We start from the raw sequence: 16,579 nt of genomic DNA, 5'->3' as shown, positions 1-16,579 counted from the left end.
AAAATCCATAGAAAATAAATAAAATATTGTAGCCAGACACTGTGCCAAAATGAGTCCTACAATATGATAAATTTGGTGCCATGATAAGGAATAATTTGAAACTAAAACACTGTTAATATGTAACCCAGTAACATAAAAAAAAAAAAATCTCAGAGAGGCAGTAGACAGATGCACAGACACACTACACACACATGCACAGAGCCAATAGCAAAACGCGAAGGCATCAGTATTGGTTGGTTTATTTATAATAAGCCAGTAGTTAAGTAGGTATTCTGTACCTCTTGCATCACCAAGGTAGAATATAACTGATAGGAGCTAAGTTGGGGAACATGACTTAAACCAGGCCATTTAAGTGATGATTTTTGTTCCTCCCCCACTGTGTCTTTGATCTCATTTACCAACCAGTTGCAAGGAGAGGCAGTTCATTTCAGCCATCCCGTCAGAAGCAGAGGAGGGTGGCTAGGACTGCTGTGGCCAACTTAGCTTAGTCTAAATGATAGAAGAGATATGAAGAGTTAACTAAGGCAAGAAGCCACACCACGTGTGTACACGAACCTTCAGCAGCACCGTGTTCCTGATCCTAGTTGAGAAGACACAGTGAATACCAGGATTTTACCCAGCAGATCAGCAATAATGCATGAGTCTGTTTAAGAAGGGATTGAGAAAAATGATCAGAAATATAGGGTTGAAGTTCCCTCCTCTAAAGACTTGAAGTGGAAGACAGAAAATTTCCTCCCCACCCTTCGTAATACTCAGTTTTACAGTTTTACAGTTTTGTTTTGCTTAGTACCTTTATGCGGTCTTTTAACACAAATGGGACTCTTTCTTTATTTCACTGCCAGAATGTATGAATATCTGTTCCTTAGGCATTAGTTTCCATTATTTGGGGGGCTTTGGCTCTGTCAGTAGTGATTATGATGTATTTTTTAATTGAACTGTTTTTTCTGCCTCAGCCTTACATATCTAATTTTTAATTCTCAGTTAACTTACCATGTGTTAGTCATTAACTCTGTTGGTGTTAGTTGTTGTCCAACTTTGAGACTTGTCCTGCAGCTGAAATAAAAGGTTGATAGTCATTATTATTATTAAACATATTTATTATGTTTAAAAACAATTTTTAATATAAAACTATTCACTATAGTAAATTTAGGAGGTATAAAAGAATAAATATCACACCATTTCTCTACCTATCGACAACCACTCTTAATATTTTAATGTTTTTTTCAGTTTTTTTAATGTATAGTTTTTATTTTGTTTTATGAAATGTGATCTTACTATAGTCACAGTATCGTATACAGATTTTTTTCACCTAATATTCTATTATAAACATTATCTAAATTATGAGTTTCTTGGAATATCATTTTAATGACTACATAATTTAATCATATGTATATTTTATTGGACAGAAAATTTGTTCCCTGTCCTGCCATTATAGATAATTATGTGATTATTGTTTTCTTCATGAAGCATTTCTTATATTTTGAGGTTTTTCCATATAGTCTTAGAAGTAGGATTACTAAAAAATTTAAGGCTTTTGATATATATTATGACATGAATTATAGCAATTACATGCTGCTGACAATTTTCAAGAGAGCTGAATTTACCACACCTCACCAATTTTTGTTATTTTTTACTTCATTATGATCTCTGTATCATTATTAGAGTTGGCTATGTCATATAAAATGTGTACTCATTTTCTTCAGTAGCAATAGTCTTGCTTCTAATTTTTCATATAGCTGGGAGGTGGTTATGGAGTTAACTATTAAGGGCCAAAGTCTTTCCATGTAAAGGGGAAAAGGAACTGTGGTAACCCTTCAGCTCCAAATCAGAAAACATGAATCCAGTTCATTGAATTTTATTTAGAGAATGACCAGGATGTTTGGGAAATCATGCCCTAGGAGAAGTAATTGAAAAAACTAAGAACTTACCTTCATGTCCATAAAAGAGATACCATAAGGAAGAAAAAGTAGACTTTCTTGCTACATCAGACAGAGATAGTACCAGTGGATATATGTTAGAGAAGGAGGTTTAGCTTGGTATTTCCAACTGTTAGAAACTAAATCAGGCTACCTTTTAATAGTAATTCCCCACGTACACATACATTATCAGCATTTATGCTACACATTCTGTGGGCTCTGCCAACTTAAAGTTCTTATGTTACTGTTAAGCCTTGCCACGTAAAGGGGAGAAAGAATTACAGTAATTTTTTTCAGTTGTGATTTTTTTTTACTGTTTGAAGGGACTTGGGGGAGTACAAAGATATGTTTGAACTGAATGGTTTTGCTAAACTACTGTAGATACTAGAGAATATCTAGAGAGGCTATAGATAAAATCCAGGGATATAGTCTCTAATGATAAATTATTCCATTGTTTTTATTCACATGCAGTAACAGTGGAAAGTTATTTGAGTAGAGGAAAGGAATATGATCAGTTTGTTCCATCTCCTTGGAGAAAAGAAGACTTCATGGGGCACTTAAAACAAAAAATACCTTCTTTCCCTGGTATTGATGATTCCTTCCAAAGGAAATTAATTTAGTAGCATGTACCTGTGAAGAAAAACATATTAAGACTAAAAAGAGTGTGCCTGCATAAAATATGTAGGGAGAGGGCATAGAAAGGGAAGAATTGGGCATTTTTAAGAATCCAAAAGAGACTTCAAAAAATCTCTAGGATAGGGAGCTAAATATTTTGGTAATTGCTCTTTGAGACAAAACAGTTCTAAAATATGTTGTTTATAGGGAGATTGGTGGACGGCGTCTCCTGGTAGAAACTCGACTTCCAAATGATCTGGCTGAGTTTGAGGGAGACTTTTCCTTGGAAGGACTTCGTCTGTGGAAAACAGCATTCTCAGCAATGACTCAGAATCCAAGACCAGGGTCACCACTTCGCAATGGCCAGGCAGTGGTCAATAAAGGGTCAAGTAATAGCTATAAAATGGTTGAGGATAAAAAAATTGTGATTATGCCTTGCAAATGTGCCCCAAGTCGACAACTGGTTCAAGCATGGCTTCAAGCCAAAGAAGAATATGAACGTTCCAAGAAACTGTCTAAAACTGAGCCAACTGGAGTTGTAAAATCTGCTGAGAACTTCAGCTCTTCAGTTAACCCAGATGACAAACCTGTAGTGCCTCCAAAAATGAGTACAGCTCCACATATACTCCCCACTACAGCACATACCAAGGAAGATGTTGATAACTCTCAGATTGCTTTACGAGCACCAACCACAGAACGTAGTCGAACTATAAGTGAAAGCCAGCCACTGCCACCGGTTGCTTCTACAAATGATCATGAGAAAGGTGAAGATGATGATGACTATTACATTAGTTATAGCTCCCCTGATTCTCCAGTAATTCCACCTTGGCAACAAGCAACATCCCCAGATGCCAAAACATCAAATGGAAACGAGAGACCCACATCACCAGTAGAGGAACTACATTCCCTGAATATTGAGAACTTCTTAAAACCAGTAAAAGATGGTATACAGAAAAGCCCTTGCAGTGAGCCTCTGGAGCCTCTAGTGATATCTCCAATTAATGTTAGGGCAAGAACTGGAATATGTGACCCTCTCTGCCTTCATAGTACACCAATTGTACAGAGAAAACTTCTGGAAAGGCTTCCTGAAGCAAGGTGCCTGAGCCCTTTGTCAGCAGGTGAGTTTACAAATAACAGGAAGGCTTCAAAATTCTTTTTCAAAGATTAGAAATGAAAACATTAGACTGTGTAATGAAATTCAGAGCTTTTTTTATGTGATTTTTTAAATATATATTTTAGTTTGAATTCAGTTAAAACATAGTGTATTATTAGTTTCAGGTAGAGTTCAGTGATTCATCAGTCTTATAAAATACCCAGTGCTCATTCTATCATGTGCCCTCCTAATGTCCATCACTCAGTTGCCCCATCCCCTCCCTCTTCTCCCCTCCAGGAATCTTCAGTTTGTTTCCTGTGACTAAGAGTCTCTTATGGTTTGTATCCCTCTCTGATTTCATCTTGTTTTATTTTTCCCTCCCTTCCCCTATGATCCTCTGTTTTGTTTCTTAAAATTCCACATGTGAGTGAAATCATATGGTAATTGTCTTTTTCTGATTGACTTATTTTGCTTAGCATAATACCCTCTAGTTCCATCCATGTTGTTGCAAATGACAAGATTTCATTTTTTTTTTTGATGGCTGAGTAGTATTGTATTTGTGTGTGTGTGGATACACACACACACACACCACTTCTCTATCCATTCATCTGTCAATGGACTCTGAGCTCTTTCCATAGTTTGGCTGTTGTGGGCATGGGATGCAGGTGCCCCTTCAGTTCACTACATTTGTATCTTTGGGGTAAATCCCTAGAATGCAATTGCTAGGTCATAGGGTAGTTCTATTTTCAACTTTTTAAGGAACCTCCATACTGTTTTCCAGAGTGGTTGCACCAGCTTGCATTCCCACCAACAGTGTAAGAGGGTTCCCCTTTCTCTGCATCCTTGCCAGCATCTGTTGTTTCCTGATTTGTTACTGGTGTGAGGTGGTATCTCATTGTGGTTTTGATTTGTATTCCCTTGATGCCAAGTGATGTTGAGGGTCATTTTCATGTGTCTGTTGACCATTTGTATATCTTCTTTGCCAGTGTCTGTGTCTTCTGCCCATTTCTTGATTGGGTCATTTGTTCTTTGGGTGTTGAGTTTGATAAGTTCTTTATAGATTTTGGATACTAGCCCTTTATCTGATAAGACATTTGCAAATATCTTCTCCCATTCTGTCAGTTGTCTTTTGGTTTTTTCGACTGTTTCCTTTGCTCTGCAAAAGCTTTTTATCTTGATAAAGTCCTAATAGTTCATTTTTGCCTTTGTTTTCCTTGCCTTTAGAGACTTGTCTAGCAAGAAGTTGCTGTGGCCAAGGTCACAGAGGTTGCTGCCTGTGTTCTCCTCTAGGATTTTGATGGATTCCTACCTCACATTTAGGTCTTTCATCCATTTTGAGTCTGTTTTTGTGTATGGTGTAAGGAAATGATCCAGTTTCGTTCTTCTGCTTGTAGCTGTCCAATTTTCCCAATACCATTTGTTGAAGAGACTGTCATTTTTCCACTGGATATTCTTTCCTGCTTTGTCAGAGATTAGTTGACCATAGAGTTGAGGGTCCATTTCTGGGTTCTCTATTCTGTTCCATTGATCTGAGTCTATTTTTGTGCCAGTACAACACTGTCTTGATGATTACAGCTTTGTAATAGAGTTTGAGGTCAGCTTTGGTTTTCTTTTTCAACATCCCTCTAGGTATTCAGGGTCTTTTCTGGTTCCATACAAATTTTCGGATTATTTGTTCCAACTCTGTGAAAAAAGTTGATGGTATTTTGATAGGGGTTGCATCGAATGTATAGATTGCTCTAGGTAGCATAGACATTTTCACAATATTTCTTCTTCCAGTCCATGAGCATGGAACGTTTTTCCATTTCTTTGTGTCTTCCTCAATTTCTTTCACGAGTATTCTGTAGTTTTCTAAGTACAGATCCTTTGCCTCTGTGGTTAGGTTTATTCCTAGTTATCTTATGGTTTTGGGTTCAATTGTAAATGGGATCAACTCCTCAGTTTGTCTTTCTTTTGTCTCATTGTTAGTGTATAGAAATGCAACTGGTTTCTGTTCATTGATTTTATATCCTGCCACTTTGCTGAATTCCTGTATGAATTCTAGCAATTTTGGGGTGGAGTCTTTTGGGTTTTCCACATAGTATCATGTCATCTGCAAAGAGTGAGAATTTGATTTCTTCTTTGCAGATTCAGATGCCTTTTATTTCTTTTTGTTGTCTGATTGCTGAGGCTAGGACTCTAGTACTGTGTGGAACAACAGTGGTGATAGTGGACATCCTGTCATGTTCTTGACCTTAGGGGAGAAGCTCTCAGTTTTTCCCCCATTGGGAATGATAATTTGCTCTTGACTTTTTGTATATGGTTTTTATGATATTGAGGTGTATTCCCTCTATCCCTACACAGTGAAAAGTTTTAATAAAGGATGCTATACTTTGTCAAATGCTTTTTCTGCATCTATTGAGAGGATCATATGGTTCTTGTCCTTTTATTAATGTGTATTACATTGATTTACGGATGTATTACATTGATTGATTATGGATTGATTTATGGATTCCTTGCAGCCCAGGAATAGGTCCCACTTGGTCATGGTGAATAATCCTTTTAGTGTACTGTTGGATCCTATTGGCTAGTATCTTGGTGAGAATTTTTACATCCATGTTCATCAGGGATATTGGTCTGTAATTCTTTTTGGTGGGGTCTTTGCCTGGTTTGGGGATCAAGGTAATGCTGGCCTCATAGAAAGAGTTTGGAAGTTTTCCTTCCATTTCTATTTTTTGAAACAGCTTCAGAAGAATAGGTATTAATTCTTCTTTAAATGGTTGGTTGAATTCCCCTGGGAAGCCATCCAGCTTCAGAAGAATAGGTATTAATTCTTCTTTAATTAAATGGTTGGTTGAAAACCCCTGGGAAGCCATCCAACCCTGGACTCTTGTTTGCTGGAAGATTTTGGATTACTGCTTCAATTTCCTTGCTGGTAATGGGTCTGTTCAGGTTTTCTGTTTCTGCCTATTTCAGTTTTGGTAGTTTATACATCTCTAGGAAAGCATCCATTTCTTCCAGATTGCCTAATTTGTTGGCATATCATTGCTCATATTATGTTCTTATAATTGTATTTCTTTGGTGTTGGTTGTGATCTCTCCTCTTTGATTCATGATTTTATTTATTTCGGTCCTTTTTCTTTTTGGTAAGTCTGGCCAGGTGTTTATCGCTCTTACTAATTCTTTCAAAGAACCAGCTCCTAGTTTTGTTGATCTGTTCTGTTCTTTTGGTTTCTATTTCCTTGATTTCTGCTCTAATCTTTATAAATTCTCTCCTCCCACTGGATTTAGGCTTTATTTGCTGTTCTTTCTCCAGCTCCTTTAGGTGTAAGGTTAGATTGTGTATTTACCTTTCTTGTTTCTTGAGAAAGGCTTGTATTGCTATATACTTCCCTCTTAGGACCACCTTTGCTGCATCCCAAAGGTTTTGAGCAGTTGTGTTTTCATTTTTATTTGTTTCCATGAATTTTTTAAAAATTCTTTAATTTCCTGGTTGACGGATTCATTCTTTAGTAGGATGCTCTTTTTAACCTCCATGTATTTGAGTTCTTTCCAAATTTCTTGTGATTGAGTTCAACTTTCAAAGCATTAAAATCCAAAAATATACAGGGAATGATCCCAATCTTTTGGTACCAGTTGAGACCTGAAAAGCTCTGTAAATGAAATTTTAACTCCACTAATGAGAATTTATTATTATTTTATCATGTCTTGTAAAGTCATCAATTATCACATGGAAACTTTTTTATCTTCTGTGAAATCTACTTATATATGCTTCCATCTTACCTTCTCTTGCCTTCTGGGTGAAATATAGGAGCCCTCTCAGAAAACTTCCTTTCTCACAACTTGATTTTTCCCACTGGTTTTAACATACACCCAAGTCTCTCCCACCCTTTAAGATACAAAGAAAACCAAAAACCTGCCTTGAGCTTACATCTGCAGCTTCTACTCTTTTTCTTCTTCTTCAAAGCCAGATTTCTTAAAAGATTGCTGTAATTTTTTTTAAAGATTATTTATTTATTTATTTGACAGAGACACAGCAAGAAAGGGAACACAAGCAGTGGGAGTGGGAGAAGCAGGCTTCCCGCCGAGCAGGGAGCCCAATGCGGGACTCGATCCCAGTACCCTGGGATCATGACCTGAGCTAAAGGCAGACACTTAACGATTGAGCCACCCAGGCGCCCCAAAAGATTGCTATAATTTGACAACTCCATTTCTTTACCTCCTACTCATTTCTCAGCCCACTCAGCATTCAATTCTGACCCCATCATTCCACTATTACGGCTCTTGTAAAGATTTTCAGTAAGTTTCATGTAGCTAAAGCCAGTGTATGTTTTTTTTGGTGTTCCTTTCACATGCCCTCTTTGAACAGCCATTGTTCTATCGACCATTCCTTCCTTCTTGGAGCTTCCAGTCCCCTTGGCTTTTCTCCTACTCCTGTGTTTCTGCCTGCTTGCTTTCCTTTGAAGCTTTACTCTATATTTTCTCTCTAAATGAATGAGTTCCTGCCCATAGGATTACTACAGGTAACTAACAAATTTAAATTTCCAGTTCAGAACTCTCTTAACCTCCAATCTAGATGTCTGTTTGGCATTTCTACTTGAATGCTCAAAAGCACCACAAGGTCAATATTTTTTTTTGCGGGGGGAGGGGAGAGGAGGAGAGAGAATCAAACAGGCTCCACGCCCAGCACGGAGCCCAGTCCGGGGCTTGATTTCACAACCCTGAGATCACGACCTGAGCCAAAATCAAGTCAGACACTCAACTGACTGAACCAGCCTGGCGCCCCATAAGGTCAGTGTTTTTAAAACTCAATTCATGATCTCACAGCACACATTTGCCACCAGTCACCCAGTGTACTCATACACACAAACATACACGCCCACACATAGAAGCCCCTGTGGTTCTCTTTTGGTTTTCCTTACTTCAGTGAATAGTACCACCATCTCTCTGTCACTGAGTTACACAAGTCAGAAACATGGGATTTATTTGTAACACCCACCTGATTCCCTACTGCCCATCCTCTGGTTCCCAGTTCATTACCAACCAAGTCCTGTCACTTTTTTGTTTCCTAAATTACCCACATCTCTCCATTGTTTTCTCTACCTCTACCACCACAACCTTAGGCCAAGCTGTCATCATCTCACCTAGATGTCTATCCTAGCCTTGTTTCCACCCACAGTAATTTCCACTTCTTTTGCTTGGTAATCAGGGAAAATCCTTACTCTGTTCCTAGTTAATTCCTACTCTTTCTTCTGATTTTTAGTACAAAAAAGCCTTCCTGATCTCCCTGACTAGTAAAAACTCCCAATTATATTCCCTTTATCATACTTACCCCAGTTATAATTTTATTTTTCTATATGCATTTGATGAATATCTGATTCTAACTCTAGACCCTGTGAGGGAAGAGACTATTTTTTCCTCGTAAATACTTGATGAATAAGTAAATAAATGAATTAAATGATTGCCTAGGATATGACTGAGGTATAAAACTCAATAATTAAAACAGAAATGTTTTTATTTAAAAATACAAAATTTTAAAGTTATTTGGATGGGGATCAGAGGTTTGAATTAGTTTTATTTTCAAATTATGAAGTCTTTGGGGGGAATTAATAGAACAATAGGCCAGTACTCACGAATAGTACTCAGGAGTTTGGAATAATAAAAATTAAAAAAAAAAAAGCAGGCAATTTTGATGTACATGTTAAATATGACATTTCTTTCTACAGAACCAAAAACCCAGAAATTGAGTCATAAGAAAGGAAGTACTACTGACACTCTTAGAAGAGTACTCTTAACACAAGCAAAGGTAACTATACTAAACATACTTAATGTTCAGTGGAAGATCCATTCTTACCTTAGATTTCAGTTAGATAATTGATAACTTTGTGTCTCAATTTTTTTTAATTTTATTATATATTTTTGCATCATTTTATTTACATATCTTTGAGACAACAAGAAATTGCCTAATTTTTTTTAGTTTTTTTTTGTTGTTGTTGGGATCTAAAAGATTCTTATATGTAAATACAAATATTACAGAGAAAGTGAATATGATAGCCAAAATGTGGATTATGAGGATACAAATACATTAACTGATTACTGGCAAAATCAGAACAATCCAATGACAGCAAAGCTCAAGTAAGTGATTTTTGATCCCACCAAAAATATATCCTTTTTCTTGGTTTATTACTTTTTCATCAAATATAACATTGATTTTTTTCAGTTCATTTTACTAAGTAGCAAAGGAAAGCAACATTATTTACTACTGAAACTAAAAAATTATAAATATCTTTATTCAAATACTAAAAATATGGTAATACTTAGAAATATATGATTATGTTAAAAAGGGTTTACATTAAACATGTATCCTTAGAAATAGGTGACAAATCACTTCCATATTGGCTACATTTCATTAATATTAACCACATAAATATGTTTTAGCATTTGTATTTTAAAACTAAATACTTTTTAAAAACTTACATTTTTAAATCAGTATTGTTGAATTACAAGTTGTTTATATTAAAAAATAAGTACAAGTGTGTTGTGAACATAAATCAATACTTTGGGGGAAATGGTTAATGGATCTGGAAATCAGAAAAAAGATTTAAAAAAAATAGGTTCTGTTTTTTCTAAACCCTTCAAGATGATCTATATTTTCATTCATCTTTCAGATACATGTTGTGCTAGGGTAAAATACAGACCCACAATTTCAAATCTTTTATAAACTTTAGCCAAACTAGTTGCAAATACATTGCCTGCTTGTTTGCCATACTTCCAAGAAAGGTCAAGATAAATGTCCATGTGGTGTAAATATCAACTCTCCAACAAGACTTATTTTCATTACTTGGGGTTTGTAAACTAAAGATCAACTTATGGTTTGCTTACAGATTATATCAGATGTTTCTACATATACCCAGTTCTGATATCTTGAATTATTAGCATGAAAAGAATGTTAATAAAATACTAGTTTCTTCTTGGGTCTGAAGAGATGGTACTAGTTTATCATGTATTACTAAACACATAAAGCAGATTATCTAAGTAGGAATAAGTGATCAAAAGAAAGAAAATGATTGCTTATTTATCTTTTTCTGGCTATGTGTTGTTGTTGTTTTTTGTTTTTTTTTAATAGAATCAATTTGCAGCAGTAAATACCCCAAAGAAAGAAACTTCTCAGATTGATGGACCATCTTTAAACAATACTTATGGTTTCAAAGTCAGCATACAAAACTTACAGGAGGCAAAAGCTTTACATGAGGTAATAAAACTGCAACAGTAAGGATACATACACTATTTAACTCTCATGTTTCATTCTGTGGCCAAGTATGGACATTACTTACTGAGGCAGGAATACATTGAATTCTGTACCTGTTAATCTTCATTTTGTTATTTATATATTTATATAAAATAGAGAAACTTTTATTTTGGGGCTTTTTTGTGGGGTTTTTTTTTTGTTTTGTTTTGAGAAACTTAAAGTAGCCATCAGTCACTGAGACTGCTTTTTGGTTTCACAATTTTCACAAATCTTATAGCTGAAATTTGGTTTATAGAGGCTAAAATTAGAAAAGCTTTTATAACTATTCTGTATGTTATTCTGGGATTGTTATTAAGATGTTATATCGTAAATGAGATACTATGTTTTCTGTTTGGTTGGTTCAGTGGATCAGTGCTTGCTAATTCATTTGCTACGATTCTGTTGTTCACATAATCTCTATAACCCAGTTACCTTCACAGCACAGAACATATGCCAAAGAGTAGGAAGCCATCTTATAAAAATGTACATCCATCACAGGATGGACTAAAGAATATGTATGAATGGGTCACTGAAAATTTATCTGTATTAAAGAAAACACAACTCAGAGCATATATCTGACAGGCAGTAAAGGCGGAAGTTAGAGTATATTTTCACTGTTTATATCTGTGCTATCAGTATGTTCATTGTTTATACCTGTCCTGGCCACCACTAGCAGTGTGGCTATTGAGAATTTAAAATTTGCCTTATCCATCTAGGAAGTGAATTCTAAATTTTATTTAATTTTACATAATTTAGATTTAAAAATGGATACTTGACTCCTTTTTTAGAAAATTTTTAAGTATGTTTGGAACTTAGGTATTTAAAACTACTTTTTCAGTTGTAAATTTTACAATAATACAGACCAAGTATTTCTGTATAAAAGTTTAAGCATCAGCATTGAAATGTGCTGTAATGTGAAATGTAAAATGCACAGATTTTGAAGACTTAATAGGAACAAAGAATGTAAAATATCCCATTAGTAATTTTTTATATTGATTACATGTTGAAAGGATGATATTTTAGATGTAGTAAATGAAAATATTTTTAAATTAGCCTATTTTTACTTTTTTTAATGTAACTACTAGAAAATTTAAAATTACATGTGACTTTCATGGTATTTCTCTTGAACAGTTGTTTTTATGTCTTTGCCCTTAGAGCACAAAATTTGATTTTTTGTATTTTTGTTTTCAAGTCAGTTCTGTCTTAAACTGTTCTAAGGACGGATGAGCATAGACTAAGAAAAATTCAAATATTGTCCTCATTTTTACCTAAATTTAAACTAAGATATGTGCTTTTTTAGAGATTGGAACATAGTCTAATTCCCTAATTATTTGAACATTGTTTCATTCAACAGCATTTAGTTCCTCTTCATACCTACTTGGCCCTCTACTATATCCCCTGAAGCCTAGATAAATAAAGTAATAAACTCAGGAATACATATCTTATGAAGTACACACCCAAAATAGAAAATAAAAATACTGTGATAAAATTATTAAAGCAAATTTGATAGACCTTAGCAAAGACTTGTTACATTTTATTATCTTTATCATTTGAAGGATTATTCTCTTATGCTCTTATTTCTACGTAACCCCATTGCAGAATCATGCACCCTCTTGAACTTAAAATCACTTGGAAGGTCTGGTAGGTTGCTCACAGCTTCTTCCCTCTGCAAACCATCTCAACATATACTACAAACTGCCACCTGGTGGTCATATTGGGAATGAGCCAAAAAAAAATCTGCACTATGTATGCTGTTCCTTTTTCTGGGGAATTGTGTCCATAGCATTTTTTCCTCTCTGTCCCATGCTGCGCTAATTTCTCTTTCTTCGGCATATAAATACTCAGTGCAGAAGAGAAGGATTATAATCCTCAACCCCCTTTGTCACCCACCTCTTTCTTAGTCACACTCAGTAAATCTCTCCCCCATCTCTTCATTTCATGCTTGCTTAAAAAAATGCCCCTAAGATCATAGTACATTTTATATCAAGGAATAGAAAGGCAAAATTTGAATGCGCAGTTTGGCCTACTAAATAAATAAATCAACCTCCACAAATCTTTTGACCTGAAATTGTCTTCAGTCTTCTTTATAGTCTGTCCACTTGTTCATCCTTTTCTAACCTGTTTTTTTGGTTTGGTTTTGTTTGAGTTTAGGGAGAGGTTTTCCAGTTTACATTTTTTAATTTACCAAATTAATATGTGATTATTGTTAAAAAAAATTAAACCTAAAGAGCATACATTTAAAAGTAGAAATTCTTTCCCTTAGCTCCCCATTTTACTTACTTTGATGTTTTTAATATTTAGAAACAGTATATATTCAAGGAAAGTGGTAGATTTGTGGATATTTGTTTTATTATGCTTTATATATGTACAATTAATGTTCTTTACATTTTAAAAAGTAATTACAAATATACTAATGAATGCATGCAGTATTACATGTATATGGTAGGCATGAATCCAACCTGTGTTTTATTTTTTTTTTACCCAGAGTTTCTACTTATTTTGTCTTGGTTTTTAAAAAGAGAACTAAGGATTATAGTTCAGAGTTTTTATTAGCGTAGGAATATAAGTGTAAAAAGCAAAATACTTTTTTTGCATGTACGTTAAAGAGAATGTACATGGGCAAAAATCTAGCTATTGTGTTGTTAATGCCTTATAATTCTTAGGATATTTTTTCAGGAAGAGCTATAATTAAAAACTTGCCTAGTACATACAGAAGTGAATTGTAGTAGTAGAGAATTCATAGGAGTTTCAAAATAAAATACATCTTTCTTTTTAGTTTAAACTATAGGTGAAACCATAGTTAACTGGGTAGAAAGTAAAAAGTAACAGACTCTGACTCAAATGTACAACCACTTGGACTAATCAGTCATTCTCTTTCTCAACAGTTGAGAAACTTGAGAGGCACTGCATGTATTTTAGAGAAATTATTTTAAGTATATATTATCACTGAGAAATTATAGCACAAGCAGTTTTTCTAAAATAAAAACATGAATTGATTCGATCTAATCTTGGAAGTAAAAATCTTTAGTTTTAATCTGCGGATTATTAAATTGGTGATTGCGTCCTTTATGGCCATTTTTTTCCATAATTTTACACATAGTTCCTTGGAGTCTTAGTGAAACATTTCTTTCAACATGTCTCAAAAAGTTGTCTGAAATCATCATTTTTATTTCCTTTTCTAGATACAGAATCTTACCCTGATCAGTGTGGAATTACATGCTCGAACTAGACGAGACTTAGAACCAGATCCTGAATTTGACCCAATCTGTGCTCTGTTTTACTGCATCTCATCTGACACTCCACTACCAGATACAGACAAAACAGAACTCACAGGTGTAATAGTGATTGATAAAGACAAGACAGTCTCCAGCCAAGGTATTGTTCATTTTCATTAATTTTGTTCCTACCCACCCTAGGATGAACCTTTTAATGGGGCAGTTTCTGTGCTGGAGATCTAAACCAAGCAAGTATCAGGAACTCCTTTTTAAAATGTGTGCTGAAGTAAGAGTAGGAAGTATTGTGTATAGCTTTGTCCTGGATTCATTATTCTTACTTGAATTATTGTCCGAAGTCAGAAACACTTCATAGGAAGCTATTAGTAAAATTTCCAATTAACATATCTAATTTGTTCTGAATACTATTTTATAAAATATTTATTGATAATACTGAATTAAAATGATTATCTCTAGGTTGGGTGGACAATCTTATGTATGCATTGCTGGTATTTTGCTGCTAATAGAGAGTTTTTCTTTGCTTTAAAGCAGTTACTGGTATAAGTTAATGAATTGTAAGAGACTTTTAAGATACATTCCAATTTTATTTATATCTCTTCCTAAATATACACATTTTTGGTTTAGACATTCTTCACAGAGTATATCACATAATAAGTGTTCTGCAGTTGAATAGTAATATGTGAATTCAGTCAACTGAGGAGAAAGTCTTAGCATAGAACGAAACCATATAGGAATTTGCAGTTTAATCAGTGGTGTGCTTGAGCTGGCTTGTACCAGTTCATAAGCCAATTGTTAAATTTTTGTGAATTTTCTGAACTAGTTGATGTCATCTTGGTAGTTTGAAATCAGCCATGGTGGGGAGTCTTTACATTATGGAAATAAGCACTGCAAATCAGGGCTTTTTTTTTTTTCCTTGAGAAGTAGTTATAAACTTTTTTTTAAATGTTTTCTGAGTTCTAAACCAATATTTCAAAAAAGTGTGGCATGCAATCTGTTCATAATTATAGGACTATGTGGTGCATACTCTTTTATAATACATAGTTCCTTAAAAATCAACATAACACTGATTAAAATACTCTCTACTAAGCAAAGTTCTTTCCATAGGAAGAGTAAAGACAGAAGCAAAGTAGTAAAATTTCTTCTTGGGTGACACATTATTACTTGAGGAATTTGGTGAATGTAGACTTTTCAGGAAAATAATTTAAAAAATGAAATTTGAATTTTCATTTTCATATTAAACTAGAAAACCTTTAAGAAAGTTTTCAAGAAATTGAGTTAATTATTTACTTTGGGGAACACTGTTAATTTAAAGTATTTTGGTAGCATAATTTCACTCAAAAGTAAGGGATTATATTACACAGTTACATGTAATAAACATTTTGCTTGTTTCTTAGATATCAGGTATCAGACCCCATTACTGATTAGATCTGGAATTACAGGACTAGAAGTTACCTATGCACCTGATGAGAAGGCACTTTTTCAAGAAATTGCAGATATAATAAAAAGGTATTGTTTTGTATTTTCTGATTTTTCTGGTTTTTGTTCAGAGTCCTTTCTTGCTATTGATTAACATGGGTGAAGGTAGGAAAAAGGAAGAGAATCCCTTCCTGTGGCCCTTAAAAGTTATCCTTGGAAAGATTTTGCCCTCACCTCCCACAACCGTTTCCATTTCCAGCAGATTAGGGATGCCAAAAGAATATTCTATTCTCAAGATTGAAGGGTCACTGAAAGAAATATTGACTTAACCTCTGACTTTCCCAGTTGGATTTTTAGCATGATTTTTCTATGGTGGTGAAATAATGGGTACTAAATTTAAATTCTACTATTCATTAAATAGGCTTCTACTTTGGGAGCCAGCCATCGTTTCAGTACTTTTTTTTTTTACTTAAATGTTTTCTGAGGTCTAAACCAAGTTTCCAAAAAGCCTTGGCATGCAATCTATTCATAAATATAGGATTATGTGATACATACTCATTTGTAATACATGGTTCCTTAAAAATCTCTTTTGATCATTTGATAGTTGGCCTGGATGGTTGATAGTAAAATCTTGTCAAAATTTATGAAAAGGATTTTTTAAAACAAAAGTATTTTAATTTAAAAATAAAGTAATTAAATCTTTTGCATTTTCTTGAGACTGTAACTTTTGATAGCTATGGACCCTCTTATTAAATGCTTCACTTTTCTGTAATGTCCTTTATATGTTATTCTAAACAACCACCTAAAAGATTATTTCATTCTTTCAGCCCATTTGTTGAGTACCTACTCAACATAGGCTTTAACAGGATAAACTTTGGAGTCAGCTACCTCTGTAATTTTTTTTTTAAGAACATGGCTTTTATTGTATGCTTCTATATCTATATTTTAAACATGTATATCTTAATGAATAGAAGATGTTACTTGAAGGACAGGGTTTTTTTAATTTTAATTTTTATTCCAGTTAATTAACATACAGTGTT

General features: G+C 34.3%; 1 protein-coding gene across 6 annotated transcripts in view; it reads left to right on the top strand.

The window, feature by feature from the left end:
* Positions 1-16,579, top strand: part of REV3L (REV3 like, DNA directed polymerase zeta catalytic subunit) — a 175,418-nt gene that overhangs the window by 95,998 nt on the left and 62,841 nt on the right. For 5 of the 6 annotated variants that reach the window (XM_025864228.2, XM_025864219.2, XM_073893783.1 and 2 more), the window contains 5 exons: positions 2,739-3,649; positions 9,329-9,408; positions 10,729-10,854; positions 14,073-14,265; positions 15,518-15,629. In XM_025864228.2, coding sequence (XP_025720013.1) covers positions 2,739-3,649; positions 9,329-9,408; positions 10,729-10,854; positions 14,073-14,265; positions 15,518-15,629 — 1,422 coding nt within the window. The remainder of the gene's footprint in view (positions 1-2,738; positions 3,650-9,328; positions 9,409-10,728; positions 10,855-14,072; positions 14,266-15,517; positions 15,630-16,579) is intronic. The other variant, XM_025864235.2, reaches the window with a different exon arrangement.

The sequence above is a fragment of the Callorhinus ursinus genome, unplaced genomic scaffold (assembly GCF_003265705.2).
Source record: "Callorhinus ursinus isolate GAN/ISIS: 27379988/994484 unplaced genomic scaffold, GSC_fseal_2.0 scaffold6, whole genome shotgun sequence".
NCBI classification, from domain to species: Eukaryota; Metazoa; Chordata; class Mammalia; order Carnivora; family Otariidae; genus Callorhinus; species Callorhinus ursinus.
The sequence above is the reverse complement of the archived record's forward strand: the minus strand, read 5'-3'. Positions and strand labels throughout refer to the sequence as shown.